The sequence below is a fragment of the Neofelis nebulosa genome, chromosome 9 (genome assembly GCF_028018385.1).
Source record: "Neofelis nebulosa isolate mNeoNeb1 chromosome 9, mNeoNeb1.pri, whole genome shotgun sequence".
Taxonomy (NCBI): domain Eukaryota; kingdom Metazoa; phylum Chordata; class Mammalia; order Carnivora; family Felidae; genus Neofelis; species Neofelis nebulosa.
Genome location: NC_080790.1, coordinates 130,513,444 through 130,539,475, shown reverse-complemented (window position 1 = coordinate 130,539,475; position 26,032 = coordinate 130,513,444). Strand labels below are relative to the sequence as shown.

Sequence of the window (26,032 nt, the reverse complement as noted above, 5' to 3'; positions counted from 1 at the left end):
TTGAAAATACGTCAAGACTTTTTCCATGGCTGTTAAACCGTAAAGATTTAAGCACCTTTTTTAAAAAAAAAAAAAGCATCACATAAAAGACACGACTGTATCTCAACACCTGGAATCCAAACAGAATGAAACAGAACTTCAACAAATATGTATTTGTTTTTGGTACCTACTGCTCAGAGCAAAGCCAGGGAGTTTAAGCCATGGCTTGCGTCGGCCCATGGACAGAGCGTTCACAAGCCACGGTTTCTCGGACGCCGAAATATACGTGCTGCACACCCCGGCGTATAGGTGTCCGGAGTCCTCAGGCGTCTCCTGTGCTGCAGCGGGTTACGTTCTCCAAACCACGAGCACAACCTCTCCCTTAAGGACAGTTGTTATCAAAAGATTCGAGGGACTGGAATGTGTAATTCAAAACAGACGTGCAAAGACGACGAAGTTTTATGGCTTAAGAAGAGAAAGAATGACTTTATTGCCTATAAAATAAAGTCCACATGCTACAAGTTGGCTTGAACCCACCTTGGGCAGCTTCCCCCCCCCTCCCCCCAACAGAACTGAGATGAAAGGCCAGGCAGCCCCTTCGTAGCCGTGGGACTTGAGGGGTACGTCAACTGTCTGAACCTCAGCCTCCTGCGAGGAGGAAAGTTGGGAGACGTGGCCGGATTGTGCCCCGGAGGGCTGGATCATGTTAGGCAGAATTAGGACTTAGTCATTGTCTTTGTTAGGAAATTAAGCATGGTTTAAGGAGATGCACTTGGCTGTCAGGTTGACACGGAGCAGACTCACGATAAGAGATTTTTGTGTCTGCGTGATGGGGTAAGGGATGCCCAGAGTGCTGGTAAAACATTATTTCTGAGTGTGTCTGTGAGGGTGTTTCTGGAAACGGGGAGCACGTGAATCAGGCTGAGTGAAGATCGCCCTCGCCAGTGCAGGTGGGCACCATCCCATCTGTTTAGGGCCCACACAGGACAGTAGAGCAAGGGCCCATGTGCTCTCTGCTTGAGCTGGGGTATCCACCTTCCCCTGTCCCCAGACATCGGCTCCCCCGGTTCTCAGGCCTTCGGACTCGGCCTGAATCACATCACTGGCTTTCCTGGTTCTCCAGCTCAGAGAGGGCAGACTGTGGGACTTCTGGATCTCCATCACCTCATGAGTCAATTCCTATAATAAATCTCCTCACATACAGATCTTTATATTTCCTATTGGTTCTGTTTTTCTAGAGAACCCGAATAATTTTCGTCTCCCTTCTTACTTGGCCAGATGGAACCACATTAAACCTTTGCTCATTTGCTTCCTTTTTCCAAGCGGTCCCCTTGAATTTCTGCATGGCCCTAAATCAACCCTACAGAGTTCTGCTCAGATGCTGCCTCTTCCAGAACCTCCTCCCAGATGCCACCTTTCAAAGCCGTTTCTCCCAGCATGACTGTGCCTGTGACAGCGGTCCCCACACACTGCTTTCGGCACGGCTGTCCTCCACCAGCCTGCTCCAGCCTGGGGCCAGGACCCATTCCATACACTGGCTCTCCCTCGCCCTTCGAGGCCATCCCCTGAACCCACCTCCAGGTCACCCTTCACAGAGAGCTTTCTAAAATGCAAACCCGAAGGGGCGCCTGGGTGGCTCAGTTGGTAAAGCGTCCCACTTCGGCTCAGGTCATGATCTCGCGGTCTGTGGGTTCGAGCCCCACATCGGGCTCTGTGCTGACAGCTTGGAGCCTGGAGCCTGCTTCCGATTCTGTGTCCCTCTCTGCCTGCCCCTCCTCCATTCGTGCTCTGTCTCTCTAAGAATAAATGAAGCATTAAAAAAAAAAAAAACAACCAATTTAAAATGCACACCCATGTTGCCATGTTGGTGCCCCAAACCTCCCGTTAGTCCGAGGCTGGAGACAGAAACTCCTCAGCGTGGGCCACAGTGCCCTGAATGGTGTGGCCCCATCTATCTCTTCAGCTTCATCTTTTTGTTTGCCTGAAATATAATTCAAATGCCATAAAATTCACCCTTCTAACGTATACAATTTAAGGGGGCACCTGGCTGGCTCAGTTGGTAGAGTATGTGACTCTTGATCTCAGGGTTGTGAGGTCGAGCCCCACACTGGGGGTAGAGGTTACTCAAAAATAAAATCTTTTTTTTTAAATAAAAAAAATTTTTTTTTTACATTTGTTTACTTTTGACAGAGTGTGAGGAGGGGAAGGGCGGAGAGGGAAGGAGACACAGAATCCGAAGCAGGCTCCAGGCTCTGAGCAAGCTGTCAACATAGAGCCCAATGTGGGGCTTGAACCCACAAACCGTGAGATCAGATGCTCAACTGACTGAGCCACCCAGGCGCCCCTACTTAAAAATAAAATCTTGGGGTGCCTGGGTGGCTCAGTTGGTTAAGCGTCCGACTTCGGCTCAGGTCATGATCTCATGGTCCGTGAGTTCGAGCCCCGCGTCGGGCTCTGTGCGGACAGCTCACAGCCTGGAGCCTGCTTCACATTCTGTGTCTCCCTCTTTTTCTGCTCCTCCTCTGCTCATGCTCTCTCTCTCTCTCTCTTAAAAATAAACATTAAAATTAAAAAAAAAATCTTAAAAAAATATACAATTTAGTGGTTTTTAATATACACACAGAGTTCTGCAACTCTTACCACTACTTAATTCCAGAACATTTTATTACCCACCAAAGAAACCCCACACCTACTACCAGTCACTGTCCGTCTCTCCACCCACCTTCACCAGCCCCAGGCAACCATGAGTCCGCTTTCTGTCTGTACCCATTTGCCTATTCTGGACATTTTGTATAAATGGAATCATACAATCTGTGGCCTTTTGTGTCTCGATTCTTTCACTCAGCATCACGTTTTCAAGATTCACCCACGCTGCACTGTGTGTCAGTGCTCTGCTCCTTTTTCGTGGCTGAGTAATATTCCACCGTATGGACAGACCCCATTTGTTCATCCATTCACCAGTTGATGGACGCTCTGCTTTCGGCTATGACGAATAATGCTGCTGTGCACATTTGCGTTCAACTGTTTGTGTGAACATACGTGTTCCTTTTTCTTGGGGATACGCCTTGGAGCGGGGTTGCTGGTTCAGATGACGTTCTAGGTTTAACCTTTGTGGAACTGCCAGACCGTTGTCCGTGGCGACTGCACTATTTCACATCCCCACCAGCACCGTGTTGACGATCCCGATTCCCCACCTCCTCCTCCGGCCACATCTTGTATCATGCAGCCCCTGGCTCTCTGGGCGCTAACCCCACAACTACCAACGTAGTTCTTATGCTGGCCTGCTTCCCTGTCCTCCAGAAGGAAGGTCTTGAAGATGCCTGCGGTTCCCACCTTATCAGACTCAATGCCTCTTTGTCACCCCTGAAATGCAATTTCTCAATAATATAAACTACCTAGCTGTACCAGGAGAACATGTACATGGAATGCTCAAACTGTAAAATAAAGGAGAGTAGAAAGTAAGGGACAACAAAATCATTTCTGTCGTAAGGCTGGAAGTCCTGGTGAAGTCTCCAGGCACTTGAGCTCACAGGTAGGTACACTGTGATGGCGACAGCTACAGGTACAGGTGGATCTAGGTGTGGGCTGCTAGCTAGCCACGTGCCATAAGCATGCTGAGTTTGAACTGTTGCCAGAGCTGTTCCTGCAGAATGGCGGCCAATGTGAATTCCCAGGCAAAGCAAGGTTCACTCTTCTCTCAATTTACACAGTGAAAGCATCCCAGGAAATTCAGTATCATAAAAACCATGTAAAAAAACAAGTTTGTTTGGGGCGCCTGGGTGGCTCAGTCAGTTGAACATCCGGCTCTTGACTTTGGTTCAGGTCATGATCTCGTGGTTCCCGGGTTCGGGCCCCATGTCGGGCTCCGGGCTGACAGCATGGGGCCTGTTTGGGATTCTCTCTCTCCCCTCCCCTGCTCAAGCTTGCTCTCTCTTTCAAAATAAATAAATAAACTAAAAACAAAAAACAAACAAACCCCACTCTGTGTTTGTATGTAAAACAAAGTTGGGCTCCAGGATTACCTCACTAACCCAGCAAACCTTCTGGGCTTCCTCTCACCAGGCGAGCTCTCTTTCCGGGCTCCCCATGCTATTTCTTCACGGCAGTGGACACCATTTGTGCCCATACGTTCACATTTTCTTTTTGTGAAAGTCCGTGTCCCCCGCTAGACAGGGACCCCACGAGGTCTGGGTTTGTGACCTTCCCATCTCTGTGTTCCCAGCCCCAAACGTAGTGCCTGGTACTCAAATGTGTCCTGAACGAATTCCTGTCTAATGGCGTTCTCGTCCACTTCCTCTGTTGTCCTGAAAGTTCTCAGAACACCGTGCCAAACTTCTCTGTGTTGCCAGTGCTAATGAGGGTTCCTTTCTCATATGGGAAACAATGATCAAATATTTAAAATGCAGACAGAAGCGAAACTACCACTGGGCTACCAGTGTCCTCAGAAGTGAGCTGAGGACATGTTACGACACACGCTTCCACGAATCTTCCAGAAACTGCTGTGCTAGAGACATGGTCATGGGAATACACTTTACAGCTGTGGTTTCAGTAAAGAACTTTCATTTCAACTGTGTTAACAATTATTTCCATTCTAGCTGCTATGTAACACACTATCCCGAAACTTAGTAGCTTAAAGCAACAAGTAAGGTGGTCGTTTCTCCCTGTTCTGTGGGGTGGCGGTCTGGACAGCTGGGCCGCTGGCCTTCCCGGGCTCACTCGTGGGGCTACAGTCATCTGACAACTCGACTGGGGCTGGAGGGGCCGAGGCGGCCTCACCCACACGTCCAGCAATGGTCTGTCAGCGGAGGTACCGTGATCCCCTTCCACACGGACGGCTGTCTTCCAGGAGGCTAGCCCAGGCCTCTTCGCTATCTGTTGTCTCAAAATTCCAAGCAAGTGAAAGCAAAGGCAGAAAGCACAGGGTGGAGGCCCGGTTCCAAAGCTGGCGGACCATGACCTCCATCTCATTCTGTCAAAGCAAGTCACAGTGCCGCCCAGATTCAAGCGGGTGGAGACACAGGCTTTTAGACAGAGTGGCATCAGTGCCCTGCAAAGGGCAGTGGACCCAGGGAGGCATCCTCACCGGGGGCCCTTGCTGTCATGACCCACCACGGCGCTCTCCCCGGAGTGCACTCTTCTTGCTCCTGGCTCCGGAATCCGAAGGGCAGCGCCGGCTCTCTTACTGAGGGAGGTCCCCTGGGACCCCGGGTCTCCCCTTGGGACTTGGCATCTCCTTCCCTGGCCCTGGAGACAGAGGTGCAGAAGGTAGAGGTGAGGCTGTACGTGTTCTTTTCCAGATTTTGTGTGGTTTGATTTGGGGAGCGGGGCCTTATTTTTGCTTTGGTTAGGTCCTGATATCATTTTATTCTCTTGCCACTTGCCTTCTCTTCCAACTCAACGGAAATAAAAAGTCGAGTTAATGGAGCATCCCGGCTAGTGGTTCCGTGGATTTTACTACAAAAGTTACCTATGGGTTGAGAGCTCTGATTCCGGAGCAAGACCCCTCGAGTGTGAACCTTGGCTCTATTACTTGCTGTGGGACCTTGGGAAAGTGACTTCATCTTCCGATGCCCCAGTTTCCTCCTCCCTGACATGGGGATCATGACGCCCAGGATGAGGCCGTGGCAAGGGTGGAGTGAGGTGGTCCGTGCAAGCCGCTGGAGAGCACCAGGTCAGGGCCCTTGCACACAGGTCAGCCTTCTGCCATGGATGGGCTTTTTTCGAGGGGTGTGGGGGAGGCGGAGGCTTAACTAAAAAAGCCGTTTATAATCTTAGTACGTCCACGAAAGAGTAAAGCCAACATGTGCATGCCTCCTGCTCATAACTGCACCTCATTTTAGCCCTATTACGAGGTATTTGTGCTTTCGGTATAAATTATAAATCTAAACACATGCAGGGTTTGTTTTTCCCCCAAAGCAGATTCCAACCAGCATGAAACCAGCCAACCCAAATAAATTGTGCACTTAAGTCCATTGTTTCCAGCAACATGTAAACTGTTGGGTTGTGGAGATTTGCTTTGAAGAGGGTGCCCCATTAGTGCTCCTAGCATCAGGGTTCAATTTAGGCAGCGCATATTTGAAGAGTTTACTAGAAGTTTGTGGCAAAGAAAGACACGCACGGTCGGGGAGGGGGGGCAAGGGGCTCTTATCAAATTGTACAGGATGCATTTAGGCGGTGTTGTCGTAAAAGCACAAAACAAAGCAACAGCCCTGAACTCAAGGAGACTCAGAGAATTCCTCAGCTGGAGAAGTCATTCTGGGAATGCAAAGATCGCTTTCAATGTTATGTTTGTAAGGAAATGACAGTCACCAAGTGGAGAATGTCAGGTCCTCTGAGAAACCCTGTGGGCACTCACGTGCAGAACACTATTTACTTAACTGGAGTTGGTTCTGAAAATATTTGACTCTGGAGGGTCCCAAAGGGAGTGTGCAGGGTGTCTGGGATTTTCTTTCAGGTCAGGACTCGGCCTTTGCTAATCCCCTCAGCTGATAAAGCTCCGGTCTTCAGGGCGAATTCATTCCTCTGCTGAACCGAGGTTTATGGCCCCGGCCGAGGCCAGAGCAGGACCCTGTCATTCTAAAGGTTTCCCCAGCCAAACAGAGCCGCCGCCGTCGTCTATCTGATGAACTGGTAGTTTGTTACAGTGGAGCAGAGGTGCCTGGAGTGAAGAGGAGTGTGGAGAAGCCTGGGAATGAAGGATCTGGATATTTATCTCCAGGAAGAATCCAGGAACCTGACATTCTCATCGGTGCTAAAGGTTGACAGGGCTGACAGAGCAGGGGGATTCTGACGTCACTCTCAGGAAAGTGATGGATTTCACCAAGTAGGATGAGTCTGGGCGTTTGTTCTTTCTGTTAAGCTCACATCCCCACTTCCTGAGCGGGAGACCCTTTCACCACCCCAGATTTTGTCCCTGCTAACTTGCAGGATGCCGGGGCATTGATGGCAGTCATGAGTCCAAAAGGGCTCAGACAGGAGTGAGACCACCTGGGCCCCAGTCTGGCTTCTTCCTGAGACCTGGACAAATGGCTGAATTCAGCCCTAAGTCACTGAGCGCCTATGACGCTCTGGGCACTAAGTATGTAACGGCACAATGGCTGTCCTGGTCAGGACGGGCCAGGTGGAGAAGGATGACGAGACCGGCAATCTACACACTTTCCGCATAGTGTCTCATGCTTCCCAAGTTTAACATGCATGTGAATCACTTTGGGGCCCTGGGAAAATGCAGGATCTGGTTTGGGAGGTCTGGGGTGGGACGTGGGACCCTACTAAGACGCTCTAGTCTGCTGGTCCCTAGACTGCACGTTAAGCAGGAAGGTATTATTTCATCTAATCCTTAGAACAACCCACTGAGGCAGTATGGTTGTTCCCATTTTACAGATGAGGAAATAGAAGCCTGGGGAGGTTGAGCGGTTTGGCCAAGGCCACGTGTACAGCTGGGAACGGAGGAGCCGCGACTGGACCCCAGGGCCTGCGTGCTTCCATAGCTCTGCCATGATAAGGCAGTAAGGACAGCACCGGGAGGGGCTCCGCACCCAGAGTGGGGGCTCAGAGAAAGCTCTGGGAGACCGTGCCTCTTGGCGGGTGCCAGCAGGGAAAGGGTTAAGGTATTAACTAGGTGACAGCCAAGGAGGGCCGATGAGAGAAGCCCAAGGGGAGAGAGGGCTAGGGAGCTGGGGGAACCCGCAGGACAGAGCTGGCACCTTAAGAACTCTGATGTGTATTCTGTGTATTCAGGCACGGGGGCAAAGCAGGAGAGGGCTAGGAGGCTCTGCGGTGCACGTTTTGGCTTTACCCGGAGGGCCCGAGAAGGAAGGTTCTCTGGAAAGATCACGTAACCTTTCTGTTTACTCATCCTTCCCTGGTGACACACTTCCTGGGGGGCATCCCCTTCTTTCTCAAAGGCACTGCCCCGCCCAGCACTTACTACCTGGGCTGAAATTAGCACTTGGCATCTGGGTTCTATTTACACATCTGCCTCCTGCTAGAACATTTCCTCCTTATTCGTCTCTGTCCCCGAAGTACTCAGCCTGAAAGTGGGATGGTAACACCTTGAGGGGAGCACGGACAGCGATGGAGAAAGAGTTGGAAGGTAGTCGAAATGCTGTACCGGGGCGCCTGGATGGCGCAGTCGGTTAAGCGTCCGACTTCAGCCAGGTCACGATCTCGCAGTCCGTGAGTTCGAGCCCCGCGTCAGGCTCTGGGCTGATGGCTCGGAGCCTGGAGCCTGTTTCCGATGCTGTGTCTCCCTCTCTCTCTGCCCCTCCCCCGTTCATGCTCTGTCTCTCTCTGTCCCCAAAATAAATAAAAAACGTTGAAAAAAATTAAAAAAAAAAAAAAGAAATGCTGTACCAACTGGAAGGCGTGTGCCCACGGAGCCTGTAGAGGAGATTCTGGGACTGTGGGTCCGAGACTTTTCTGTAAGTTTATTTACTTTTTCCCCTTTTCAAGTTGATTTATTTATCTTGAGAGAAAGCATGAATGGGGGAGGGGCAGAGAGAGAGAGAGAGAGAGAGAGAGAGACAGATGGAGCCAGAGAAAAAGAGAGAGAGAATCCTAAGCAGGCTCCCCACTATCACCACAGAGCCTGACGCAGGGCTCGGACCCAGGAACTGTGAGATCATGACCTGAGCTGAAACGAAGACTCGGACACTCAACCGACTGAGCCGCCCAGGCGCCCCACCGTATGTACATTTTTAAAAACAGCATGGCGGAGTCGGGGTGGGGGCAGGCGCCTGGGCGGCTCAGTCGGTTAGGCATCTGACTTCGGCTCAGGTCACGATCTCACGGTTCGTGGGTTCGAGCCCCGCGTCGGGCTCCGTGCTGACGGCTCAGAGCCTGGACCCTGCTTCGGATTCTGTGTCTCCCTCTCTCTCTGTCCCTCCCTTGCTCATGCTCTGTTTCTAGCAATAAATAAACATTTAAAAAAACCAGCATGAACTTATTTTTATCTGAGCCCATTAAAAATATTTAAATAAACTTAAAAAAAAATAAACTTTAAAATTTAGGATAGTATTAGATTTATGAAAAGGTTGCAGAGAAAGTACAGAGAACTCTTACCCCGCACCCAACTTCTGATTGTTTCCCTTCTCGCTGACATTCTACATGACTGTCGTACATCTGTTCACAACGAATGAACTAATATTAACACGTTATTATTAACACTACTCCACGTCCTATTAGGATTTTGCTCGTCCTCCATTATCACTGGCCGAACACCATTCTAGCTAGATGCTGTTGGCTGCTGAATGACCCGAGCCTGAGGCCTGCTTTCTCTGTTAAAAAGGAAAATCAGTAAATGTTGGAGAGGTGGTCGAAGCTGAGACTTTCTCACAGGCCAGATGGGGTTGGAAGAACACTGCCAGAGGAGTAAAAGGGCTTTCCCACCGTGGGGTTCCGCATCGTGTCCTGCCGACTGTGTGTCTCCTAACGTCGTCTTGGGCAGCCCCGGGCATGATCTGCCTATGCCACTCGCTCTGACAGCTGGAAACGCCGCGTCTGACGCCGCGGGGCTCAAACCTGGAGCTTCCTTCTGCACCGGAGGGTGACACCAGGGAGCTGGGTGCCCCTGGCTCGGAGATGGGCAGTACGTCTCACTCGTGTTCTCTGCAGTGACTCTGCTGAGTTCCCACAGCCAAGCAGGCACGTGACGAGAATCCCACCACCAGCGTGAAAGGTGCTCCCTGCATGGGACATGAGGTCCACTTGCCTGTCGTGTCCACGAGACGGGGCCCTGCGTGTCATTGGTGATGGGGGAGGCGACCGTCTTAAACTGACAACTGCCTGCTCAGCGGCCTTTTCTTTCCATGAGGTCTGGATTCATCCCCGTCAGGTGTTTCAAAATGGTTTTCGTGTTTTAGGAGTTGGAGTCGGTGACGTTGTTTCCTGAAGCCAAGTTCCACACTTTCGAGTTCTTTCCTTTCTAATACATATCTGCTGTCCTCATTTCCAGGAGACCTAAGCCCCCTCCACACTCACTCAGCTCCTCTGCCCTTAAGGTAAGTCACTGCTGGCTCGGGGGTCCCCGATCGAACTGGAGGTGATCACACTTGCGTGTTTGCAGAATTGCTGGGTTCGCTCCTCGGCACTGTTGTTCATTTCTTGGCTGGCGCATTATAGAATTTTGAGTTAGTCCAAGGGGGCGCGTGGTTGGATGAAATCTTCTCCGCATACGGGTGTGGAAGAGGACGCTGCTTGGGACACAAGTAATACGTGAGTCCCTTTTCACAACCCAGTTTGGTTCAAATCCTTTAAGACTGATTTTCCAGGCTTGCTATGTGTTTCTGTAGTAATCCATTTTCAATCGTTTCCTATGGCAAACTTTTTTTTTTTTTTTTTTTTTTTAAACAAACCTCTGCGTGCACGCCTCCGTATGCACCGGCCTAAGTTATGTTCTGGGTGGCGGCTGTTTGCTTATTTCTGGTTTTTAAAGGTCTTGGCAAATCCGAATTACTCTTCGGAGTATGTGTGTGTGTTTGTGGGGAGGGGTGGCAGTTCCTGTTCTTTGGGGGCTGTTTACTCCCGGCTCCTCGCCTGCAGTGGCTGCAGGGGGTTGAAGGGAGCCAAGGGGAGGCAGAGAGAAATTCATCTCTAGGTGTTACAGGCTGGATGGTTCCGCAGGGCCAGGCTCCTCTGCAGGGCTGGTCAACGGGGGCTTTGTTCCCGCGTCCATTCTCCGAGCGGAATCCGAAAGCTGATGTGCCAAGGTGACCAAAGGAACCCGCCCGTGTGTCTGTCGTGTTTGGACCCCACCCCCTGACCGGGACACCGTCAAGTCTGTAGGGGTCGCATATACACATGTAACAGGGGCGGCAGGGGTGGGGGCAAACCCTGAAAAGATTAGGCTGGAGAAAAAAAAAAAAGGAGAAAAGGCAGTAAAAGAAGCGGGCCACTAACTCTAAAGACATAAAGGGAAAGGGCCAAGCTAATTTGCACCCTAGGAGAGAAGTGGGAGGTGCAGAGGGGACAATGGGACACCCGGGAAACAAGGAGCACAGGAAGGGGTGTGTGCAGGATCAGATCCCACAGACAGAGGGGGTCGCATGGGGAGGAGGGAAGAAAGGAGGAAAAGGAGAGAAAGCGAGGAGGGGACTTGAAAGTGGCAAGGTAAGAAGAGGAGGCAGAGGCAGGGGAGGCAGGGCAAGGCTGCGTCCCTGTCTGTTTGTGATTAGCACACAGCCCCGGCGCAGAGTGGAGTAAACAGAAACTTCCAGGCGTCCCCACACCCCCCTCTGAGGCAAAGCAGAAATCAGATGCTCCGTGATTAATCGTGGAGAGTTCAGGACACGACCACAAGCGCTGTGCGGACTTGAAATTAGCTGCCTTTTCCCGTCCCCTTGCCAAGATGGGAGTGGGGGGTGGGACGTGAAGGGGTGGGGGCCCCGCCTGCTGGGGGCCAGCATGGAATCCTCCGTGGCAGAGCTCAGTGACACTGACGGGCAATCGGCTACATCCACGGCAGCAGGCAGCATCCGGGGAGAGCGGCCGGCCGGGGGGGCCCCAGGCGGGCTTCCTGGAACCCCGGCTCCGGCTGCCCGCACCCTGACACGGGCCAGATAAGAGCCGGGCCGTGCTATCGGAGCCCTGCAGCGTGCCGTCCCACGTCCTGCAGCACCACAAGGAAGGCTGGGGGACAGAGGGCTCCTCGGAAGCGACTTTCTGAGTGGCCAGTCTGGACTGGCTTCCCCGAGTCCTCGCTCGACTCCAGCCCTGGATGGGAACCGGCAGCCGACACTCGCCTGGGCGGCAGAGGAAGCCAGGCTGCCTGGAGGAGGACGCGTGACCGGGCCTGAAAGTCCGTACCTGCTCCATGGTGAGTGCTGGCGTGTGGACCAGACGCTAGAGGGAGGTGAGGTGTGAGGAGGGCGGCCCCCCTCACACTCCGCCCTGGTGCTCCACCGGGGAAGGGAGGCTGTGAGGAAGAGGCGGGATGGGATTGCAGGGGCCGCTGTGTGGCCTCGGGCAAGTTCTCTCCCTTTCCCGGAGGCGGGCCTCCGTGTGTCCGTCGCTGACGCGGCGTGGGTCGACCGCTGATCTTCAAGGGGCTTTCACTAGGACCGTGTCTCTGGTGTTACCTGCCAGCGTCAGGCGCCGTGCTTGGCATTTGCGAAGCTCCAGCCCAGGGAATCGCCATGAGCCTCTGGTGCGCCTGGTAGTATTGCCCTCGTTGTACACTGAGCAAAGAGAGGCTCGGAGAAGTGAAGTGACTTGCCCAAGGTCACACGGCTGGTCAGCGGCAGAGATCGGAATGAGGTCTCTGTCTTTCTGACTTGCACTTTCTGCTTCCAGTGGGCTGTTTCCTGTTCTAGGGTTCTGTGATCTCCCCAGGAAGCAGGGGTGGAGGAGGAGGGGGTGTCAAGGGGAGCATTCCCTGTAGGAGGGGGGCAGGGAAGTCAGAGGAAGCCACAGGCTGAGCAGGCTGTACCTCCGGACGGTATGTCCGCCCAGGGTGGGGGCCCACGTCCTGGGATGGGCAGGGGCCCCCGGCTTGAAGGAAGAGTGCCCGCCACCCTGCTCCCCTGCTGTGGGAGGCTCCTGGGGGCAGGACAGGAGGGTTAGTATCAGGCAGGGGTGGAGAGGGCTGGGCGTGGGGAGAGTGGCACATGCCTCTACTGGGTTTTGTTCCAATTTTATTCTGCCTTTCCAAAAATCTGTTTCGAATCATTCTGGGCCCCCACTCCTCCTCTGGACGGAACAGAATTGTGAAACACATACAGAGCTTTCCACCGCCTCCCCTGGGGGAATCACATATTAATATTATCGGCGGCTATTTGCATAGACATCCCCACAGCTGTGGCAGCGGCAGCCAGAGATAAGACACAGATAAAAGTCCCAGAGCGTCTCCCTGGCACGGAGGGACGCATGTTACAATGACACAGCCGGCAGGTGGGAGATCCCACGGGGAACAGGTCTCCGGGCGGAGCTGGAGATCCCAGCACCACGATGTGGCCTCCTCTCCTCTCTTCTCTTGGAAAATTCCATCTTGCAGCACCTCTGGCTCAGGCCTCCTTCCTTTCAGCGACTGGCTCAGGCCCTCTGTCTTGGGCTCCAGTTGAGACCTGGGTGGGGGCCCGGCAGTCCTCTCGGTGTCGGGCACACAGGGACGATAGGTCACCCTACCCACTTCTGCCCTGGATTTTTCTTGTAGCCCTGAGCAACTCACGTCCCATCTCTGGGCCTCTGTCACCTCCCGTCTCTGGGCCTCTGTGTTTCCTCATCTACAAAACGAGGGGATTATTTTAGGAAATCTCTGCAATCTCTTTGCGACTCTAAAACTCTGTGACTCTGGTTGGAGGGCACTTAAGTGCTCAACAAGCTTCTAGGAGAGGACGGTCTCCCTCAGAGCCCTGCCACCAGGAAGGCGCCGGAGGCTGGCACAAAGGCGGGCCTGAAGAAGAGACCGATGGCGCGAAGTGCCTCGTTACTGACGTCAGCGGTCACAGGCCTTTGGGAGCCGAACGGGTTGCTTTTGTGGGGAGTGATTGAGCCCAGATGCGTGCTGGCTGGGAAGCCGTCACCTACCCCGCAGCGGAAACTCAGCACCGCCCCCAGGACCCCCCAGATCTTTCTGGGGAGCTGCAGAGTGGTGTCTCACATACACCCACCGACTTGGGCTCTTGCCCTGCTTGTCCTCTCCGGCTTCCTCTTGCCTCTGCCCCCAAGGCCACTGTCTGTCTGAGGTTCCCAGAGCCTCTACCCTTTCCGTACCCAAGCCGCTCTGGGTTCTGGGCAGAGACGGAGGGAAGAGCTTCCTCCCCAACCCGGGACACTCTCTGCCACGTGCTCCCTACACGGCGGTGTGTTGGAGCCAGCTTGTACCGGCTCTGGAAAGCCAAGTGTCAGATTTTTTTTTTTTTTTTTTCAACGTTTTTTATTTATTTTTGGGACAGAGAGAGACAGAGCATGAACGGGGGAGGGGCAGAGAGAGAGGGAGACACAGAATCGGAAGCAGGCTCCAGGCTCCGAGCCATCAGCCCAGAGCCTGACGCGGGGCTCGAACTCACGGACCGCGAGATCGTGACCTGGCTGAAGTCGGACGCTTAACCGACTGCGCCACCCAGGCGCCCCCAAGTGTCAGATTTTTCAGAAAGCTGGTGAACTCGCCAAACAGAGCCATTACTAAAAATTAAATTTCATGAGCTTGTAACCAAATAAATGATGCTGCAAAGGGAGGAATTAATCAAAGCCCATCGCTTTCCGTTTCTGAAAGGACGTGTCGCTGTTAGGAATGTTCCCGCGGTACCTGTCTGCCGCTGCACGTCTGTCCCCAAGGCCGGGCGGAGTGACTTCTAGTCCGCAGCCTGAAATCGGCCATGGCGGGAGTCGTTACGCCACGGGAACTGGTAACAGTACAACTCAGGGCTCGATCTGTTCACTGTCTAGATTTGAGAAAGGAGACAGGAAACGTTAATGACGCAGATTAGGCGTAAAAGTGGCACCTCCGCGGCCGTTTCTTGTGAAGAAAAACGAAGGCACTTGCTCCCTTCGCTGACACATGAAGCAACTCCGATACACTTCGTTGTATCAGTTTGGTCTTATTCCTTAAGAGGATGGAAGATCCCAACCAGCTTTCCTCACTCATCAGTTGTAACTGGTGAGTGTTTTTCCAGACGTAATTTCCAGAATTGCCCTCACTCATCAGCTGTGACCACGGGCTGATTACAGGTACAAGAGTTGGGGGCAAAAATCAACAAAACCACCCTGGGTGAATCAGTTTGAGCGTATGAAGCCCACACATCTTATCTGTATTTGTAAACTGTGTGCGACTCATCCTTTACTTCGGTACAATCTGTAATAAACCTAAGTGTGTATGTGGGTATCTAGGTGCACACACGCACACGCACACACGCGCAAGCACACTCGATCTCCCCTGGAGGCTGGGTGTTAACTTGACCAGCACACCAATGGCCCCGCAGCACATATGCTTGTGCTCAGGGTCTCAGAAATCCTGTCCTGGGCCATCCTCAGCCCTCACTCCATGAGAGTTAAGACTCCAGACTTCGAAGCCAGGACACAAATGCTTCAGCTTCCTCCTCTTGCCTAGAACACACCAACAGTCCGACTCCTCTCCTCCCCTCTGAGCGCTGGAATGGATGCAGAGACTGGGTAGGGTAGAAGGTGTCATCTACACGGGCAGTGGCAAAGGCCCCGGGCTCCTCGCTGCCTTCACTGGCTCCGCATGTGGGGGCATTTCTGGCGACCCCTCATGGGTTAATTCCATCCGCTTAAGGGCTCGCCCCCACCGCACTTCATTTTCATGCGCAAAGCATGATTCTCTAACAGAAACGGCATCTTGGAACCAGGAGAAGGAACAGCTAAGCCAAACCTATAGGAAAGTTAAGACAACTTTCTATTTTTAGAAACCCTGGGAGCCAGGTGGGCCTTTTCCAGATCTCCCAAGCCAGCAAGGAGAGGAAAGTATTTCTCATTCCAGAGTTCCGTCTCTTACAGTCGAGGCCAAGGAGGAGGCCCAGGTGGGGTCATGGGCTAAGAGAAGCGCAGCTCTGATGGCAAGAACAGAGCCATGCTCGGTGCAATTTTTTTTAATGTTTATTTGTTTTTTAGAGAGAGAGAGAGAGAGAGAAAGAGAGAGTGAGCAAGTGCGGGGGAGGGGCAGAGAGAGAGGGAGGCACAGAATCCGAAGCAGGTCCCAGGCTCTGAGCTGTCGGCAAAGAGCCCGACGCGGGGCTCGAACTCACGAGCCGCGAGATCATGACCTGAGCCGAAGTCGGACGCCCAACCGACTGAGCCACCAAGGCGCCCCTCATTGCAATTTTAAAGAGAATTAAAAGTGGGTTTTACACTTATTTTATTTTGTGTGGTCTGGAGGTCGATCCTGAGCTTAAATCCCAGTGGCCCCCCTTCCAGGTAACCACAGTGGAGAGTCATGTGTCTATCCTTCCAGACCATTCATTCACCCATTTTCACATCTTTCTTTTTTTTGTAATTTCAATTTTCAAAAATGGGATCTTTCTATCTATTCTATTTTGTATCTTCCTTTTCTCACCTGCCAATATACCCCGAGTGTTCATCCATGTTAGCTCATGGAGACCTAAAGCATGCCTTTCAAATTTTCTAAAGTTTATTTATTTTGAGAAAGAGGCAGGAAGGGGCAGAGAGACAGGGAGGGAGAGAATCCCAAGCGGGCTGTACGATGTCAGCACAGAGCCCGACGCGGGGCTCGAGCTCATGAATTGTGAGTTTCACGAAACCAAGAGTCAGACACTTAACCGACTGAGCCACCCAGGCGTCCTTAAAACATTCCTTTCAATGCCCGCGTATCAGAAGCCCCAGGAAGCTGGAAGAAGGGATCCATTTTGATAACCACATCGCAAACTTTCTTGACCCCAAAACACACAAGTAGAACCCAGCTGTTTCCACTTTTCAGTAAAAAAGAAATTCTATTGGCTTTTCCTTTAACCGCTTCCTGTCCCCACTCTGCCCTCACCCTGGCTCAAGAGGCCATTTGTCTCTGGACTGTGGTAGTTACCTCCCCATTGGTGTCTCTGCTTTTCTTGCTTCTCTGACAGTCTATTCTCTACCTGCAGCCGGTGGGGTCCTGTTAAAATGAAATCAGATCCCGTCCCTCCTCTGCTCAGTACACCCTGTGCCTCGCAGTTCTGGTCCCACCTCACCTGGAGTAAAAGGCCGAGGCCTCACCATGCCCACAGGGCCCAGCAGGATGTGGGACTTACCCCCCCTGCTCTCCTCCTTGCTACGCTTGCTATTCTCAGTTGTGCTAGGCACAGTCCTGCCTCAGGACCTTTGCATTGCTTTCCCTTCTGCCTGGGACACTCGTTCTCCATATGGCTCACCCTCTCATCTATCTCAGGTGGGCACGGAGGGCCCTGTCAACAATACCATCTCCACAGCTGGGAATCAGGCAGAGTATGGGATTCTGTCGTGGCCAGGGGGCTGTCACCGGGCTATCCCCTGAGCTGGACCCACCATCCCCGCCCCTGTGTGGCTGGGAGCCCCCCTCTGAGGAGCATGCCCAGCACTGCCTTCCAAACGAGTGAGGGGGCAGGAATCCGCTGCAGGAGGAAGCGTGTGGCATACCCGTGCCCTCTAAATGCACCACCGGGTGTCCCCACCCACCAGGGACCAAAGAGTCCCACGCCTGGTTCACACCAGAGGGAATGGCTGAAGGCCTTGCTCACTGGTCCAGCAGCTGTTAGACCCCTGGTCCCGAGAGCTTTCCTCGACTTATAAAGCGGACGTCAGGTAGAAGCGAGTTAATCATAACCTTCTCAAGACATGCTGAGAGAGGCCCTGGAACGGTCCCACCCCCTTCCATCAAGCAGTCTCACTACATTTATTTATAAAAACCCCTGTATATTGGGGCGCCTGGGTGGCTCAGTCGGTTGAGTGTCTGACTTCAGCTCAGGTCATCATCTCACGGCTTGTGAGTTTGAGCCCCGCGTGGGGCTCTGTGCTGACAGCTCAGAGGCTGCAGCCTGCTTCGGATTCTGTGTCTCCCTCTCTCTCTGCCCCTCCCCTGCTTGTGCTCTGTCTTGCTCTCTCAAAGATAAATAAACATTAAAAAAAAAAAAAAAAAAAAAAAAACCCTGTATAGCCGCCATCCAGCCCAGGAACTAGAACTTTCACAACTATTTACATCTGCTTACATGCTCCTTCCCGCTGCAGGAGGTATGAGCTTAAATTTTGTGTTTACCTTCCTATGGTTTTTTAAAAAAAATTGTGGCGGGTCACCCAGGGGGGCTCAGTCGGTTAAGCGTCTGACTCTTGGTTTTGCTCAGGGCATGATCTCACCGTTGTGGATTTGAGCCCCACACTGGGCTCTGTGCTGACAGCTCAGAGCCTGGAGCCCGCTTTGGATCCTCTGTCTCCCTCTCTCTCTGCCCCTCCCCTGCTCACACTCGTGCGCATGCTCTGTCTCTCAAATCAACATTAAAAAGGTTTTTTCAATTAGTGCAAAAACATACATAAAATTTACCACTTTAACCATTTTCAAGTTTATAATGGCATCGAACACACTCTCAGTGTCATACAACCGACAGCACTGTCCCCTCGCAGAGTGTTTTCATCATCCCGACTTCCCTTGTTTAGAAAAAAATCATATAGCTTCTGCGTTTATACAAAAATGATACATTGACTTTCACTAATTTTAAAGGTTATAAAAAGATATGTGTTGTCTTGTGCCACTTATGTTTTCATAAAGCATCTGCCACTAAAATTTATCCCCGTGATGGCACGCGGCTCCTCGTTTCTTTCTTTTCTACTGTCGCGTGCTATGACGCGGCACGTCGCCACTTGTGTTCCCCGTCCGCAGGCATTTGGGGTGCTTCCCACTTGTCTGTCTGCAAAACTGAAAGGCGCTGCTTTGAGCGTTCTTGCACCTGTCCCGGGCCGTGCACGCCGGCGTGGGTCTCACGCGCATTCCCAGAAGCGCGACTGCTGGGGTGCAGGAGACGGGAAACAACGTCCTGAACCATTTCCCGGCGTGGCTGTGCCAACTCACGCGAGCCCCCTACCACAGGGCATTTGTCTGACGTCTTCCTTTTTGCCACGCGACCGGGTGGCACCTCCCCCCGCTCTTTACCACCACCACCGCGGACAGGCCCCGCTGCCACCGACTGTGCATCTCTGGGTCTAAGAATATCCAAAAGCCTCGACCGGGCTGCGGGTTCGTGATGTCTCACATCTTTGCGGTGTGGCTGTTCCCGGAGAGGAGCCGAGCCCGAGAGCCGTGCCACAGGGGCCCGGACAGCACTGCTCTCGCCTTCCTCCCCTTCTCTAGCCGTTAGTCGGTCTGGCCCTTCCCGTGTGGGGGCAACGTGACAGGTACAGTTGCTCACACCCTACATGTACTGCTGTTAATCCATTCAACCCTCAGAGCCCACAGATAGAGGTGCTCGTTTAGGCCCCACTTCACGGATATGGAAACTGAGGTGCGGAGAGGTTAAGTAACTTGCCTGAAGTCACACAGGTGGTAACCGCAGAGATGGGTCTGAATCCGTCTCGTCTGGCTTCCTCGCGAGGTTACGCCACCTCTTGGTAGAGCCTAGAAGTCAAATGTCAAAAAAAACTCCTCAAGCCTACAGACCTGGGTTCGTATCCTGGATCCCCTTCTACTATGCTGTGTGCCTCTGGGTAGGTTGGGGTAGGTTGCTTCGACCTCTCTGCACCTCTAAAAATGGCAAGAGCTCTCTTCTCTAGAAGCGTCATTAAATATTCCTTTTTGTACCTTATTGTTTCGTATTGGGGTGTGTGCCTATTCCTAAAAATTTCCTGGAATCTGTTCACTGGCTTACACCTACCAGGGCTCAGCCCCGGAGCAGAGAGGGGATGAATTCCACCCAAACCAGCGTCTGCAAATCAGGGCATGAGGTATCCCAAAGCCAACTGCTGTTTCTAGGAGGAAGGAAGGGGTACGGGGCAGCAGGAGAGCAAATGTCCACTCCGGGCTGGGCTGGTTGGGGCCACTGGCCTTTGTGACCATCCCGTTGAGCACAAGGCTGGCCAGGCTGAGCCACGAGCAGTGCGGGCCGCCTCTGGCCTCGCCTGTGTGAGCCGAAGGGCCGTGCAGTTGCACACAACATGTCTGGAATACCTATTCCAAAGGGTAATTCCCAGGGATCAAGCGTGTTTATACTTTTTTGGGGGAAAAGATTCCATTCCTGTTGCCAATTAGTTCTGCTTGAGAACAGCTTTTCTCAACACCAACACGTTGGCCGCCCAGCCTTGAGTTCTGTTGATTAGCTCAAAAGTGGGGAAAAAAGTGATTTTTTTCTGTCCTTCCTCCACCCCCAACTGTGAAACCCGGCTGTTAGTGATGAAAGGGGTCCTGTGGCTCGTTTAGTTTTCCTTGTCATGACTCCAGGAAAGGCTATAAAAATAACCAGTGGGCCCCCGCTGGCCATAATTGACTGTGGAGAGAAGCTGGCTACCACCGCGTCCGAGTTATCACAATCTGTTGCAGACGCGGGAGGCTTCAGTCAGGCTCCTCTGGTTACACCTGCTCCCCCAGGCCAGCGTGGGCCGGGAGGTGCTGAAGGTCGTCTGTGTGGTTCTCTCCTCTCCCAGGTTCTGGGGAGTTCCCGGCAGAGGGGCCCCTGGGACAGAGGAGCCAGGAGGCCACGCGGCAGGGTGCTGCTGAGCGGGGCTCTGACACGCACTGCCTGCACCAAGCCCAGCTGTGTTGCTCAGAGCCGTGAGCGGTGGGCAGGGGACTCGACCTCTTGGTGCCTCGGTTTCCTCACTTTAAAGTGATAACGGTCTCTCCTCCTGAGACTGACGTAGGGTCAAATGAGTTAACGCACTCGGGAGAGGGTCAAGTCCCTCATAAATGTCAGCTTTTAGTATTTACTCACAAGCCTCCCGCTCTTCCCCCGTTGACACCTGAGTCGTATGTGATCACGCCAAAGTATCTTAACCTAGTCCCCTGCTGATGGACGTGAGACTGGTTCCAATCTTTTGTGATCGCAAATAATGCTGCATTGAATAACTTGTGGCTTTGTACACCCACCCCTCCCCTAAGGTATGTGACCCCCACGATAACCTTGGCTCTGATTTTCCTTGCTGGGGCCTGCAGAATGAGAGGTCTGTGGGTGAAGGGCCAGCCCTGGCCTGGCATGCAGACAGGCCTGTGGTAGGCGGGGTTAGGTGGGACAGATTCCTCTGGAGTCCCTCAGGGGAGTGAGGCGCCACGAAGTGAGTTTCAGAAGGTTGCGGCTGGGCCATCCAGCTCCCAGGTTCCTGACAGATGCCCTGAGGTGGTCTGGAGACAGGAAATCTGTGCCATGCAGGTTCTGCCCATCCTCTGCAATCCTCTTCCTCCAGGAAGCCTGCCGGGATCTGGATTCCAACACCCTTGTCTGTCTCTGTACTGATTGAGCACGAACGGTATCCAGCTCCCTTGAGGGAGGCAAAAATGAGTAGTGACTGAGAATCTGAGACGCGGAAGAAGGCTGGATTTGGTCCTAACTTTCTAGCACTCCCACCCACACAACCCCCTGGACTTGTGTGTCCTCATCTGTTTAAGCAGGATAATAATAATAATAATAACGGTAACAACTTCTCAGGAAGGTCTTGGGAGGTCTTAGTGACATAACACTATGAAGTGTCTGACACTATGTCAGACATGAGAAGTACAAGCTTGTGTTAGGAATGTCTCATTATGGGTGGGTCTCATCACTGCACTGGGCTGTGGGCGCCTGCAGGCAGTAATGACTCATTTGGAAGCAGGGTAGAAAGGGAGTCCAGACTAACCGTGTGGACTTGGGCAAGTCGTATTCCCTCCGAACGGAGTTTTCTCTCAAAAACCGGGGTTCTGATGACACTGTCTTACAGATGTGCTGCGAGGATTAAGAGAGGCAAAGCACGCAAGGCTTTGGATCTAGCAAATGCTCAATAAACAGTGGCCATTGCTGACACTGTTAATCAACAGTGTTGACAACTGTACATATCCTCCCAGAGACGGGCACGGCATCGTGCATGCAGTCGGTGCTTAGTGGATACATACGGACTGACTGCCAGGGTCAAGGCGGCTTGTTATAAAGTGGGGGCTGGGGGAGGCACTGAGAGAGGGACTCATGTCTCATGTGGTTGACCTCTTTGGGAGAACAAGAGGAAAAGAGCCCAAGAGGACCTTACCTGCAGTTATGACATCTGCTAGAGCTTAACTCTGTGAGCTCAGGGACCAGGCATCAGGCATCATCACCCCCATTTTACAGATAAGAAAACCAGGGCCCAGAGAAAGGGGAGCCTCTCTGGCTCCCCACGGCAAGCGCACAGCAGGGCGGTACTCGTCCTGACTCTCCCTGCAGGGGTCTTTGCCCTGACCCTCAGCCCTGTGCAGGAAATGGATCTCGGGGGCGAGATGCAGTGTCCCTCTGTGGCCAGAGCCCTTGTGCATTTCTCACATTTTTGTATCCTGGGACAAAGGGTGAACAAACTCACATGAACTGTTCTTGTTTCCTGGTGGAAAAACACTCCTGACCCAGCGTAGGGGATCTTTGCTGTTGGGACGGCACCATAACGTGTGGTCTGGCCTGCATCTTGCCCCGCTCCACCCTACACCCCGACTTAGCAGCAGCAATGATAGCAAATCCAGATCGCAGAAATCCAGGGGTGACCTCAGGGGTTGTTTGAGGCTGTCGAACAGGCCAGAAGATGCTGGTCCCGGGTGCCGGCCTCGGCTGCTGTTGGACTTGCCCCGGACGGGTCAACAAATGAATAAGCATCGATTCACTGGCTTCACGTGGCCTTCTTCCCCTCCTAAGGACACCAATCATTGGATTTGGGGCCACCTCCGTCCAGTATGACCTCGTCTTAACTAACCACATCGGCAAAACTCGACTCCCAAGTAAGGTCACACTCCAGGTCTCTGGGTAGACATGAATTTCTGGAGGGACACTGCTCCTAGTAAACATTAGCTATTACTAACACGTCTCTCACCACACAGTTTGTGCAGCACATACGAGGTGCTGAGCACTTTTCTGTGCCCTTTTCATTCCTTCCCCCGTTTAGCCCGTCTCTACAACCTTGTGAAGCGAGTTCTAGGATTATCCCTGTTTGAGGCCAGAGAGATGAACTGCCTTGCTCAAGGTCACACAGCTGCTAAATAGCAAATCTGGGAGCAAACCTTTTCTTTCTGACTCCAAAGCTGGCAAGGTTCTGAGACCCTCCAACCCCATTCCAAGGGCTTCAAGTCACTGTACTCTCTCTCCCAGAATCCCAGCCATCTGAGCTATGCTGTCTCCTGGCCCACACCTCTCTCCACTCTCTCCAGACACATCTCCCACAAAGAGGCTATAAAAGGCGGGTGGGGGTGGGGGGGGTTGGCTCACGTCTTCACGTGAAGTTGCGTTCTGCCTCAGATCGCTAGTGCCCGTCTCTCCTGCGGGTAGGAAGCAGGTAGGAGGCGTGCGACCCTCACGCGTGCAGGAGCGTGCCAGAGGCATCCATTTCATCCTTGACATCTGGTAACATTTTAGGAGTCCTGACTTGGGGTTACAGATTGAAAAATGGTCCATTAAGGTGTGATTTATTCGTCATCGGGACAATGCTGTTAAATACTCACAAAGTGATTCCCTCTGTCAGGTCCTCAACCCCCGACTTCTTGGGCCGGGCCGGGCCGGGCCGGGCCAGGCCTGGCGAAGGCCTTTGCAGGCAGGATGAAGCTGTTTCTTTGACAGCTGGGGGAGCGCGGGGTCCTGGCAGGGCCGGAATGGGGCCTGACAGAGACAAACGAGTACACCGCCAGACGATGTATGACAGTTTACCTTTTAACACGCCTGTGTCACGGCCACAGAAATAACTTGCTTTGGCTAATGGGAGACGTGTGCAATCAGGAGCTCCTCGAAGCCATGAGCTGGGAGCCACGAGGAAGGATTGTAATTTCCAACAACTGGGACTTTGGGCCCGGGAAATAGCCACTCTGTCAGCAGGAAGAGCCAGGAGCCTTCTCTTAGCCAGCAAGAAAGTTGGAGGCCCCTGGGCAGATCAGGAACAAAGCCAGCCAGCCTGCAGAACTTTGCCGGGGGGGGGGGGGGGGGGCGGGGGGGGGGGCGGGGGGGGGAGGGTGTTAGCAGCTGAGAGAGTGGCTGGCAAGCCTGTAGGAGCCAGCCACATCACAGAGAGCACTGTCCCAAAGCCAGACTGCCTGGGTTCAAATCCTGCCTCTCCCACTGACCAGCCAGGCCTTAGAGAGCCCCTCTGTAAAACGGATTATAGCAGAACCTACCTTGGGGGCTTATGGGGATTTCTGGAGCTAATGGCACAGAGCAAATTCTCCTCTGCCAATCGTTCTGATGTATAGTATGGCACTGGTGGGGAAGACGCAAAATCAGGACGAGAAGGAAGGAGCCCTGTGCCTTCTGGCTGTGGGTCAGGGCCAGGCTCCTAACTTGCTCACGCACGCTGTGCAGGAGCTTCCTGCTAGTACCTGCCCCTCACTGGGAGACCAGGGCCCATGTTGGCTGTCACCCAGCTAGGCCAGAGGGGGGGACCCTCCTCCCCTGGGTGGGGAGGACCCAGGAGGAGGGATGGGTCACCACAAGCCACTACCACGGGCTGGCAACCAGTCTCCATGCCTGTGAACACCAAGGGTCTGATTCGCATCCCCAGCTCAGGAGCAAGAGCAGGACAGACAGTGGCCATGTGGCCTCTGTGCCCCTTCTGCCCAAGTGGCTCCAACCCCAGATGAGATGGGGAACAGACGTACGCATCTCTGGGCACTCAAAACTGGGGTTCAGAGGTGGGTACCATGACGGGTCCAGCTCAGGTCTGGGGGTGACACAGACCCGGGACAAGGAGGGCTGGACATGGTATTTGTTAAGACTCCCAGGCCCTGTGACATGTATCCAAGTCTAAAGTCTGTTCTGACTTGGAGTCAGGCATCCGTTGCCACGGGAAGGCTAAAGCCCCCGTCACCCCCAGGACCGATGCCCAGGAGCCGTGGCCAGCTCCTGGGACTCATGCCAGCTGGCTGCGGCTCTCCCACGGGGGTCAGTTTCTAGAGCTATCAGATGCTGTGGCTTGTTTGTCTCCACGGCGCCGAGCCTGGCCAGCTTTTGGGCAACAGCAGCCCCAAGGGGAACATACTCCCCGAAGAAGGGATGGCAAAGCCCAGGGTAGGGATGGCTGGGTGGAGGGCGAAGGATGCTGGGCGCCCGGCCACAGGCACCCCTGAGCACTGGTCCCTTCCAGCCCCAGGAGAAACCCGCTGGGACAAAGTGAGGGTTGGGGTGGGGCTTCACTTTGGTGAGGGACCTTCCTGGGGGCCCAGCTGGGCACTCGGCCTTGTGGCAGCTGCCCGGGGTGGGGTTGGGGGCTCTTTACAGCTTCATTCTGTCCCACCCCTCAGGCTTCATTTCCTGATTGTGTAAACTCACTGCTCCAGCCAGATGTCTCATTCATTCATTCATTCATTCATTCTCTTGGTCCTTACAAAGAACCTGTAAGGTGGGGGTGCAGTTACGATGCCCCTTTTCGGATCAAGGAACACACATAAGGTTAAGTAGCTGGTTCAGGGGCACAGCGCTAATGAGGGGCTGGATTAGTTATCTACCCTGCGTAACACATGTCCCCACAGCTTAGCGGCTTAAAACAACACGCGTCTACGATCTCACAAGTTTCTGCGGGTCGGGGTACAGGCGCGGCGGCCGGATCCTGGGCTTCAGGCTTTGTCACAGGCGCGTCGAGGTGTCGGCGGGGCTCCGGGCGGGCGTCTCAAGGTTCAGGGGCAGGATCTGCCTCCCAGTCCGCTCGGCGGTGCGGGCGGGACTCACCACTTCTCGGGCGCGCGGCCCTGCGCTCCCCGCCACGGCGTCCCCGTCTCCAGCGTAGCGAGCCGGCCAGGAGGGCGCGTGCGTGCGCCTGCCCGCGGGTGTGCGTGCGGGTGCAGGTGCGCATGCGCGTGGGCGTGCGGGCGCACGTGGGCGTGCTTAGGGATGTGCATGCGCCCACGTGGGCAGGGTTGAGTCCCCAATGGTGGAGGTGGCGTCGCGTCACTTTTGTCACTTTCCCTCCTTAGAGACAAGTCAGTGGGCCCGCTCGCGCTGAAGAGGAGGACGAAGGCCAGGCGGCGGGACCCCCCTCTACCCCCTTCCCCCAAGGAAGCCGAGAAAAGAGTTCCCCCTTCCCCACTCCCAGACACGGGCCACCTGTTGGTCGCGATCGATCGGAGTCAGGATTGAATGGCACCCTCGCTGATCGAGGGGGTGTTTATGGAACGCCTCCCACCGTTCCGACAGGCGCGGTTCCGCCCCCAGGAGCGGCATCCTGGGGGACTGACGTTGAGGCTGCATCTTAGGCCACGCTATCACGTGCCTCTGCAGAAAAAAGTGTCCTTTCTTTGTATCCTGTAACTGAGCTGAGATTTCTCACCAACCCCAGTCCCGGGGCAACGAGGAAGAACGCTAGACTTAGTCTAATCTGGTCAATTTAATCTGATCCACTACTTTAGGTCTTTAGGTCATGCTCGCTCCCAGATTTCCTTCTCCATCCTCAGCCCCCCTAAAGTGGCACGGGGTCTGGAGTCCCAGGACAGTCCCCGAGGCTCCCAGGCGGAGGTGGGGAGGCGAGGTCT

General features: G+C 53.6%; 1 protein-coding gene and 1 long non-coding RNA gene across 6 annotated transcripts in view; one reads left to right on the top strand and one right to left on the bottom strand.

Moving 5' to 3' along the window:
• Window positions 1-11,655: 11,655 nt before the first annotated feature.
• RIPOR3 (RIPOR family member 3) overlaps window positions 11,656-26,032 on the top strand; it is a 75,204-nt gene continuing 60,827 nt past the window's right edge. For all 5 annotated transcript variants that reach the window (XM_058685952.1, XM_058685949.1, XM_058685953.1 and 2 more), the window contains exon 1: window positions 11,656-11,791. In XM_058685952.1, the coding sequence (XP_058541935.1) occupies window positions 11,789-11,791 (3 nt within the window). In that variant the 5' untranslated portion in view covers window positions 11,656-11,788. The remainder of the gene's footprint in view (window positions 11,792-26,032) is intronic.
• Window positions 14,099-25,335, bottom strand: LOC131485934 (uncharacterized). Its single transcript, XR_009249092.1, has 3 exons — window positions 25,074-25,335; window positions 18,911-19,003; window positions 14,099-14,353 (listed from the first exon to the last, which is right to left on the bottom strand). It is a non-coding gene; the product is annotated as an uncharacterized LOC131485934 (long non-coding RNA).